Genomic DNA, 10,254 nt, shown 5'->3' with positions numbered 1-10,254 from the left:
TTGCCTTTTTTAAGAGACGGTAGCATGTGCAGTGTTTCCTTTTACCTTTACGTATACATTGAGCTTACCAGTCCATTTTTTGGACTGGTAAGCTCAATATGGAGGTGAGAAAATTCCTAATAAGTTAATTGCAAAAGTAATTAAAGAAATAGGTTGACTTATGTAATGTAGTTAAAGAACACTGAAGAAAAAACAAAGTAAAGAAAAAAAAACTGACAACGTTTTTGCTTCAAGATACACAGAGGAATAATTTTTGAACAAATTTTATTTTGGTATCAAACTAGCGTACTTATGGCTTGTACTTCGCGACATTGGTAAGGTTTGACCGTACGTATCCATGGAAAAAACGGTGTTGTGCTACTTCGTTGCCTAGCAACTTCGAGAATAATTTTCTGGGTGTTTTCAGTCCCACGGAGCACTTAAAGGAAAATATGTCTAGCGAGGTAAGTTGCTACGAGATTGTGAAAGTCAATTTTTGCTTAGTTTCCTTGGCAGAATCTAACAAAATGTTAGCATTATGGAACAACCGGTGGGAAATGACAACCGTGATTTCCTTAATGTTATGGTACCGATTGGATTACATAAAGATAGGATATTCGTTGAAACATGGAGGCATGAGGAAAGTTTCATGTTCTTTCTAAAATAATTGTGGTCGAGTGTTTTAACTAGTTTCCCAAATTACAGCTAGAATACAGAAAGAAGGAAGTAAGCAACCCCATTGTGTCTTAAACAGCACATTAAGCTATTGTATCATTGACACCAAACACGAAGCTTCGTCTACGAAAACAAGTTACAAGTTGCAGTGTTCTTACCCCCAACTTTTTCACACTTCAATTCATACCTCAAACTGATAAAATGGTGGGATTTCTACGCGATAGACCGACACAAAGTGCCAGTGAAAATTGGAGGGCTGTTGAGGGACAAACCTTTTTTTATTTTACGTTCGCAGGATGTATTAGCAAACACTAATACATCCGGTGGACAAATAATTTATTGAAGGAGACAAGACTGCACATTTAAAAAGGGTCCTTTATTAACCAGACGACCAACAAGAAAAATAACCCAAACTGTCAGCAGATGGCAGTGTTACCCCATGACAATAACTTTGGACATTAGTTTTTGAAGATGAAAGCAGCAAATGTTGCACACGCTGGTTGTATAATTCCTTTCATAAAATCTTGCTGAATTCAATACATTTAATGGAGATTTCATTTACAGTCTCAGACAAAGAGAACACCAGCCGGCGCAGACGCCGTCATCAGGAGTTTATGGAAAACCTGCAAGACGTTGGGTCCTGACGAATCCAACTCAGAGGAAACTGAGGACCAATTAGCTGACAGGAGGCAGTGTAAGCAACTTTGTGTGTGTACTGTTTGTAACTAACATTTAATAACACGTGGGTGTGGAATTAATAAAGCCACTGGGTGAAGCTAGAAGAATGTGTTACATCACTTTGACCAAGATTACAGGTTATTAGGTGTGACTCATCTTCCAGTAGTATGCATGAATCTGAGTCAGACTCTAAGGACAACGCAGCTGCTCTTAAACTTCCATGATGGTCAGCCGGTTTTCATCCTAAGGCCACCGTCTGCTCTGGTTAACTTCCCTCGCCCCCGATGGCCAGAAGAGTGTGAAGTCATCAGCGACAGCATCCAGCACATAGGTAACATTTCACGCTATTTGACTTTTACCACTTGGTTAGATGGAGACCTATAATTACTCAGAGAGATATTGATTTTTGGGGGGGGGTTTTTTTAGATTGGGAGCCACCAGAGCCAGAGCCCTTTTATAAGCCCTCACGCAGGGAGTCCCTCCTTCCAGCTGCTGATGGACCAGGGAATGTGGTGTACTGCTCGGACTTTGGTAACTATGGGTTTGGTTTTTTGCAGTCATCATGATGCCTAAGAACATAATACCAGACAGTTACACACACTCTATTAAATCACACATAACAATTTTCACGTCAGAAAAATTAGAAAGGTTTTTCAGTGATTATGATGGCTTTAAATCATTTTGGAAAGAAAAGTGTTTTCTCAAAGGGCTTCACATTGTCTCATTATCAGTTTTGTTCACAGAACATCACAGAACATCATCATTTTTAATTCTGTGTTTCTTCTTTTCATATCTTTCTTTATTATTTCAGCCACAAAGCATTTATATTTCACCCGCTCTCGTGTTGGAGGAAGCAGGGGCTCCACCAGTTGTGCCAAGTTTCTTGTCACACCCCCAGATATTAGTCTTGAATTTGAATCGCGCTTCGAAAGTGGCAACCTTCAGAAGGCCGTCCAAGTGTGAGTCTCTTCGCTCTTGGCTCATTTTGTTTTTTTTCTTTTTACCCCCGAAAGTTTGCCTCAGTGTGACAACAACTGAACTCTGTATTCTCGTTTTTCCTGCTTGTTCAGGGGCGCCTTCGACTATGAGCTCACGCTGCGTACAGACTTGTACACTGAGAAGCACACGCAGTGGTTTTACTTCAGGGTGAGGAACATGAAGGCTAAAATGATTTACCGCTTCACCATAACCAACCTGATGAAGGCGAGCAGCCTGTATTCCCTCGGCATGAGGCCGCTCCTGTACTCCGAGACGGCGGCGAAGGAAAATGGAGTTGGTTGGCATCGAGTAGGGTCCAACATCAGATACTTTCAGAACTGCAGCGAGGTAGCATCAGGATCTGCTTTCAGACGACTTAATGTTTGCAAATTCTGTTACATTACATGGCAACAAAAAAATAGCACGTATTTACTGAATGTAGATGAAGTTATTTTTTATGTTTTATGCAAGGTTTTGTTTTTCTTTGGGATGTGTGAATAGGCTGCAAATTATGTGTTTTGTTTATTTTAACCTTCATTCTAAAATTGCCACATGTTAATGTAAAACTTATAAAACTCAACAAATTAGTATTTTCCACAGGCAATGCAGGTTTTACAGCTCTAATCTGGACAGATCTTATGTACCAATCTCAATGGACTTTAATGGTGTGTCTGGGCAGGATGCAAATGAGACCAATGACGCCGGCGACAGCCTCTACTCGCTCACCTGGACTGTCCGGTTCCCCTATGACTCGGACACGTGCTACCTGGCCCACTGCTACCCCTACACGTATTCACGGCTGCAGTACTACCTGAAGCAGATAACCTCCAATCCAGCAGTAGCGTCGTACTGCGACGTGCGGACGCTGTGCCAAAGTCTCGGAGGGAACATCGTCTATGTTATGACCATCACAACCAGAGGGAGCAGCCCGGCCGAGGTGAGAAACAAGAAGGCTGTGGTGGTGACAGCGCGAGTGCATCCAGGGGAAACCAACGGATCCTGGATGATGGAGGGATTTTTAGACTTTCTGCTCGGAGACTCAGATGATGCTCAGGTTCTCAGGGATAACTTTATTTTCAAGGTGCGCAGTTTATTTTTGTCAGCTGTAATCCAGTTATTACTAAAATGCTTTGAAACTTCTCTGTCCTAATTGTTTTTTTGTTTTTTTGATGTTTTGTTTTAATTGCAGGTTGTGCCAATGTTGAACCCAGATGGCGTTGTGGTGGGAAACTACAGGTGCTCACTGGCAGGCAGGGACCTCAACAGAAACTATAAAACGCTGCTGAAGGATTCTTTTCCATGTGTTTGGCACACCAGGAGCATGGTCGAAAGGTAATAATGCAAAAGGAGCCCCAACCAACTATTAAATGCACTGGGGGAAATATGTTTAGAATATCCTTCTTTTATTAATCACAAGTGGATATTGTAATTATCCAAGAAACAAAATTTTGTGTTTTCCTGAGCCATAATCATGTACATGACAAGAAATAAAGGATTGAATTATTCCACTCCGTATGAAATTAATCTACAGACCCACTTAATAAAATTGAATATTATTGAAAAACCCATTTATTTTAAGAACGATATCATTAAATCAAGCGCTTTATATAAAATAATTACACACAGATGGATGTTTGGAAACATTTATTTCAGTTAATTATGATGATTTTCCACTTGCAGCTAATGAAAACATGACATAAACTTTGAATATTACATCTCAGCAATAGAAAAACGATATTTAAAAACAAAAATGTGAGCGTAATGATAAATATGTTTAAAATTTTCTTAAAAGTTGTTTTCAACAAGTATTTTTAATCTGACAAGCAAGACCCATGTGAGACATATGTTGTAATTTATTTAATGACTGAATATAATGATTTTTACTTTCTGAAATGAGGGGAAATATATTTAAGCTTTTCCACACATTTCAACACAACACAGAAGACATGATTAAATTCTAACAGAACTTGCAAGTAGGTCTTCAGCCCAGCGTGAATTTTATGGTGCTGCTCTGACACATCTGAGCCCAATCCATTATGAATTTCTTCCGAACCGTTCCTGTTTTACTCTTCTCTCTCTGCAGACTTATGGCTGAAACAGAAGTGGTTCTTTACTGTGATTTTCACGGCCACAGCCGCAAACACAACGTGTTCATGTATGGATGTGACAGAAACAGCAAGCTGTTCAAGTTCCAAGAGAGGGTCTTTCCGCTAATGATGAGCAAGAATGCAAGCAATAAGGTAACCTAAGTGAATGTTTCGGCAGAGTCTTAGGAGATAAAGCTTTAAACGCTGCAAACACTATTTCTTCGTATTTGTGATTCATCTGAGGAAAGTATATTCAGCATCAACACCTAAATCATTCTCTCAGTTCTCCTACAAGAGCTGTAGGTTCAAGGTGCAGAAGAGCAAGGAGGGAACAGGGCGGGTCGTCATGTGGAGAATGGGCATCAAGAACAGCTTCACCATGGAGGCCACCTTCGGAGGATCCACTCTGGGTAAGTACGGGCTCCCTGTATGTTTTCATGCATTCATAGATGTGCACGTCACACAAGGCTCTGCAGTATTTTCTGCTGTTACTTTAGATGACAGAAAAGGGACCCACTTTACTACTGGAGATTTTAAGTCGATGGGCTTTTACTTCTGTGACACCCTGCTGGACTTCTGCGACCCTGATCAAACAAAGGCAAGAAATGAAGCAGAAATACACTTTCATGTAGAAACACGGCCTACTAATGTACTAATGTGAATTTTAAACTGTGCCTTGTAAAGGTGTATACATCCCTTAAACTCTTAAACATTGTTCATATTACAACCATATTTTCAAGGAGTTCTGTTGGTACTTCAAACTTTTTCTATTTTTTTGTGTGTGAAAACTTTTTGAAAACCTGAACTAGACATGGGTTGCTTTGTGCTAGCATAAAATCCCAGTGCATAGATGAAGTTTGGGGTCTGATCGAGACCAAATCGAAGTTGAATGGATATGTGTACTTCTGAAGGGCACTTGAAATGACCAATGAATGTAGTTTTTTTCTTTCCCTTTTCATTCTTACTTTAGGTGGCTCACTGCTTAGTAGAGGTGTCAACCTTATTGAAAAAGGAGGTCAAGAAGAAAATGAGCAAGAATCTGGATACCGATGGTAGCTTTTCAATGTCTGACCTGGAAACCAGGTAATTTTATTATGTTAGACTGCAGCCAACACTCGGGGAAAGGGTTTAGTAAATGTGAATTGTGCTCTCATTTAGCTTTTTTTTTTTTTTTTCATTGCTTTCTCAGCACAAGTGGCTCTAATAGTTCGGATTCAGACGGACTTCCAGTTCATTTACTGCACCAGCACAGAATTCCAGAGGTATCCTAAGAAATTTTATTTATTTGAACTGAACTCTATTTTTAAATCGCCGAGCAACAGCACACAGGCATTAAAGTTTGGTTTGAATCATATTTGATCAATTTCTCACACATGCACCTCCTCTCTCCCTGTCTCTCTCTCCCTTTCAGAAAACTCTTTTTAAGAAGAAAAAGAAAAACTTAAAAACTCGCAAGGAAAGAGACAGACTCCAGCCAAGCAGTGTGAGGAGTAGGTCACTGACAAAGGTTCTGGAGATCAGCAAATGTACTGTAAGGCTGATTATGCTGTATTCTTTTAACATGCTAATGTGTTCATAACTTCCTTTACGGGTTATCAGTAAGCTGTTTTTGCAGGAGTCCTGTCTTTCTCCTGAAAAGATGGATCAAGTAAGAAGCCAAGAGAAACCTGTTGGAGGACAAAAGGGAGAAAAGGTCAGGTTTGTGGGATAGGGGTATCCAGATTACTAAGGTGTGCAGTCTTGGAAAATAAGAGCTGTATGTTTTGTATGTAAAGCAGAACGACCGGAAGGGAGAATGTGTACTCTCATCTCTAACCAGTCATTCTGAAGAAGTCAGCCAGGTAACAGTGTGGCAAGTCAAAGATCTCAAACTCTGACACCCGATTATCTTCTATTCTTTCTGATACTATTGCTCGCTCCTGCCTTTACGATGTTAAATTATTTCAAAGGATACATTGTGTTTTAGGAGGACAGTCAGGACAAGGACTGCATCTCATGCAAGCAACACAAATTGAAGCATCTGTATGAAACCACGGCGTACATGACACCTCCATTAAGTACTGTTACTTCTTATAGACTCCAGATGAAACAAGTCTTTTTAGAATGGTTCAGGAGTCTGAAAAGGTTCTCTGTGGTAAGGATTCGTACGTCTTTGCTCGCTTCGCAGGTAATGAAGCGGATAGCAGTAGATACAGCTGCCCCCCTCTCTCTCTGAAGGTCCCGGCGCCACGTCCTCCTGTTCTCATGCAGCCCCCGCGCTGTACGCCACATTTGTCTTCTCAACAAGGTAGCAGTGGCATGTGTGGATGTTTAATGTCACGCTTTTCAGTTGCAGTCATTCAGTAAATTGGTTGTGTGCTCTTTTAGGGTCAAGTGTCTTTGTAGCTCCATGCAGGTAAGCCATACAGAGGAGTTATGTTTTCAAACAGCACAGGATGTTGAATGTGTTCGTTTTTAGGGGTTTGTGTGTCTCCTCTTTGGCAGGTTTCCCCCATCTGGGTTTGTCAGAATTGTTCCGCACATTCCTCCGATGCCATCCGCTTCCACATCCAGGAATCGCCATCTTTTCAAAGACAAACATGTACAGTGGGTCTCGGGTAATTTTCCACCTAAGAGTTTCTCCGCATCGGTCACAGACATAACCAGAGCCCGCCATAGAGAAGGGACCCAAAAGCATTCATCTGAAGGTTCGTCCTAACATTTTTTTTACTTTATAGTGCCGGTCAAATTTATTAGTACCTCTGGTAGAGATAAGTAAAAACCTTTTATGCCACATTTCTTTACGAGGGCAAAATCCCATGTTAAAAAAATAATTGTTTTTACAACCCCAATTGCAACAAAGTTGGTGCGTTATGTAAAACATAAAAGTGGGACAGGAGCAACACTTTGCAAAAGCTGAAATAACGCATGTAAAATCAATTATTTATAAAAATAAAATTTTTCCCCGTTGAATGATTGTTCCCAATTTAAAGTTTGAAAACCTTTTGAGATTTGTGGTAGAAAATTATGCTGAACATTTTTACCAGGGCTGCCAACAAATATGTCTGGCACTGTATTTAATTCAGTTACATTTTTTTTTTTAACCTTGTTACGTTGTTATTACTTTATACCAAAACATAATTCTATACCTCTTAGCTAACATCTCCTTCAATATACTCTAATTTCCAGTGGATGCATCTTCGTTTACACCTCTCATGGACCAAACCCAAGGGGTCTCACAACACTGGCAACCCCTTGGGAGAAAGTGAGGTATTCAACAATTTATTTGAACCTGGGCAGAAGCAAAAGGAAAAACGAATAAAAATGTAAAAACAGAATCAGTCTGTTTCTCTGTCATAGAAACATAGACTGATGGAATAACAGATTGATGCAAGGAATAATGAAATGATGACGACCGATGATGAGCAGATGGATGATGGACAGATAGACGACTGGATGGAAATTGGATGGATGGCTGGAACTTTTTTTTAACATAGAGTGATAAGGAATACTGCCTGGAAACAGAATATTAAATTAATCCTGAATTCATTAAATATTTTTGCTTTTCGAAGTTACTGGTGATGCCAGTCAGTCAATTAGAAGGATTTTGGACCTAGAACTAATTCCGTCAATAATACACAAAGAAAATACAACCAGATGTGAATAAAATACAAAAATAAATATTTTTATTTAAATATAAATCATATGAAAATATCAACCACTTGACACGTGTTATGTCCTTTTTTTTTTTTTACATCACCCTTAGTGTTTGAGAAATGTGCAGAAAGAAGGCATCCTTGTGACTCATTGCACACCAGAACAGACGTGGATGTCTGAGCCTCCGAAGTCAGTCAAACTGTTGGAGATGAAACTGGCTCCCTGTGTGTCTAACCATGTTCCGCAGCGCTGCAAACCCGGAGGCAGCCTGGATCAGCGTGGAGAACAAAATGCACGTCACTCAGTAACAAATGCTGGATACCAACGTCACGAGAACATGCAGCACGACGTGTTTTAGCATGAAACTGTAGTCCGGTTTTACCAAGCGGACACCCATACCTGTATGAGAATGAATACGATGAGCACTATGTGGACGCCCCTCTCCAGAGGCTGGATGAGAATGGCTTCATTAAACAGCTGGAAGAGGATGAGGGGAAGCTGCAGGAGGGTGGTGAGCAACCAAAAGCCTGCCAACTCCGGAACCTTTGAAAAAAGCTAAATTATGAATTTCACCATCCACTTTTGATCCAAGCAACTATCACGGCTGCACAATATATCGCAATATTAGTGTGTGCAGTATTTATATCGCAAAGGACTGTTTGGAGTGCAATAATTATAGGATGAATATATTCAAGATGCTCTAAACTTACATTTTTCATTTAATTTATTATTTAGCCAGATTGATAGTTTTTCGACAGCTAATATTCACACTGGACACAAACGGCATTGCCCAAAGTGCTTGAATGTCACAGATTGATGGAAGCACAAGTGAGAAACAAGAAAAAAATGGGAGCATGTTGCACCTGATATCGTCACTGCAATATTTACCAATTATTGCCAACATAAGATTTTCTTTTGTGCAGCCCTAACAACAGTCAGCAGGCTTTTAATGAGAAGTGTCACCTTTTCTTGCAGGTTCCCAGCATATCCGAGATAAAGTCTGATGGCCTCAATCAGAGTCATGAGCAGCAGAATAGTCACAAGGATGAACTTGTAGTATTCCGGCAAGGCGGGGTACTGGTGGAAACGACAAACACCAAACCATTTTTTTTTTGTGTGTGTGTGATTTAGTTGAAACCATTAAGTTCTTCTTCAAGTCTAAGTCAAAATAATATATATTTTAGCAAAAGATCAGATTGCTGCTTTTTTAGCAACATAACAGCAGCATAATAGTTGTAATATTCAAAGGGATTTCAGGTTTACTGGGGACTGGTAACATGTTGCGTTCTTTTAAATGTATATTTAGCGTGTAGGCTAATTACATCCTAAATATAGCCATTTATATAATGTATACTTTGTATACCAGTTTAGTCGGTTTATCTCTGTCTGAGTCTTTTTGATCACTGTTTGCAGCTAATGCCCTCCTTCATACCTTGAGATGCAGCATAACAGTTTCACTGATCCACCAACAGGGGAAGAACCACATGTTAAAATACAGCGACATCTGCAGCTGGAGGCTGGACAGAACTGGTTTCTCTGGAAAGATCAAAACAACAGCACAGCGAACACCAGGATAAACCCCAGAACATCCTCGTTGTTTTTATTTAACATCAACTTCATTAGCAAAATAAGGAAAATAATGCTACGCAAGGCACGTAGCTGCACCAATGCTAACATCTGTGCTAACTCGTCTATAAAGTTAGTCGCATTATTTTTGTGGTTTACCGTGAGGCAAGAATCCGTCGTTTTCTTCGGTGAACGTCACAATTCGACTCTGGTCAAATAAGATATTGCGAGAAAAGTCATCTAAGCGCTTTCTGATGGTCTCCGGGAGCTCCATCTTCTGCCTAAAAACAACACAACTAGAGAAAGGAAGACACTCCGCCTCTTCCTGGTAAACAGGACGATGGAAGCCGTCGCTGTTTCCATGGTAACCCGGAACACGCTCTGTGGTTTGATTAAACTCTCTATTTTGTTTGTTGTTTACGAGTTTAGCCCTACTGACAACTCTTGAATTATGAGGAAAAATGAAAGCTTACAAGCATAAAAACACAATTTCCACTGTGAAATACATGGATCATATTTTGCGGGAGCTTTGCTGCACAAGGGACAGGTTTACTTTACAAAGCAGAATCTGGGTTTGGAAAGAATATTACATTAAAAACATTAAAGCGACATCTTCTGGGATACGAGTCTCCTAAATAGACAGTAAGCAAAATGG

The 10,254-nt window shown here is 40.1% G+C and overlaps 2 protein-coding genes across 3 annotated transcripts; one reads left to right on the top strand and one right to left on the bottom strand.

Annotated features, from left to right (window-relative positions):
* Window positions 1-98: 98 nt before the first annotated feature.
* agbl2 (AGBL carboxypeptidase 2) lies at window positions 99-8,102 on the top strand. The gene is made up of 21 exons (XM_088006732.1): window positions 99-104; window positions 1,219-1,348; window positions 1,496-1,663; window positions 1,759-1,863; window positions 2,144-2,291; window positions 2,403-2,658; window positions 2,990-3,391; window positions 3,500-3,642; window positions 4,394-4,550; window positions 4,681-4,807; window positions 4,895-4,995; window positions 5,368-5,480; window positions 5,587-5,659; window positions 5,809-5,928; window positions 6,013-6,090; window positions 6,176-6,238; window positions 6,364-6,454; window positions 6,565-6,684; window positions 6,765-6,792; window positions 6,882-7,084; window positions 7,566-8,102. The coding sequence occupies exons 1-21, from the start codon at window positions 99-101 to the stop codon at window positions 7,643-7,645; spliced, it is 2,712 nt and encodes a 903-aa protein (XP_087862858.1). The 3' UTR covers window positions 7,646-8,102.
* tmem17 (transmembrane protein 17) lies at window positions 8,041-10,022 on the bottom strand. 2 transcript variants are annotated; one of them, XM_088006370.1, is made up of 5 exons: window positions 9,759-10,022; window positions 9,466-9,569; window positions 8,997-9,110; window positions 8,433-8,576; window positions 8,041-8,282 (listed from the first exon to the last, which is right to left on the bottom strand). In XM_088006370.1, the coding sequence occupies exons 1-5, from the start codon at window positions 9,871-9,873 to the stop codon at window positions 8,181-8,183; spliced, it is 579 nt and encodes a 192-aa protein (XP_087862496.1). In that variant the 5' UTR covers window positions 9,874-10,022; the 3' UTR covers window positions 8,041-8,180. The 2 variants fall into 2 exon arrangements, with proteins under 2 accessions (XP_087862496.1, XP_014840757.1); XM_014985271.2 differs by having other exon boundaries at window positions 8,041-8,301; window positions 9,759-9,972.
* Window positions 10,023-10,254: the final 232 nt, after the last annotated feature.

The sequence above is a fragment of the Poecilia mexicana genome, unplaced genomic scaffold (assembly GCF_051168715.1).
Source record: "Poecilia mexicana isolate PSO_F unplaced genomic scaffold, ASM5116871v1 scaffold_6, whole genome shotgun sequence".
Classification (NCBI taxonomy): domain Eukaryota; kingdom Metazoa; phylum Chordata; class Actinopteri; order Cyprinodontiformes; family Poeciliidae; genus Poecilia; species Poecilia mexicana.
Note: the sequence above shows the minus strand (reverse complement) of the source record. Positions and strands in the feature narration are given on the sequence as shown.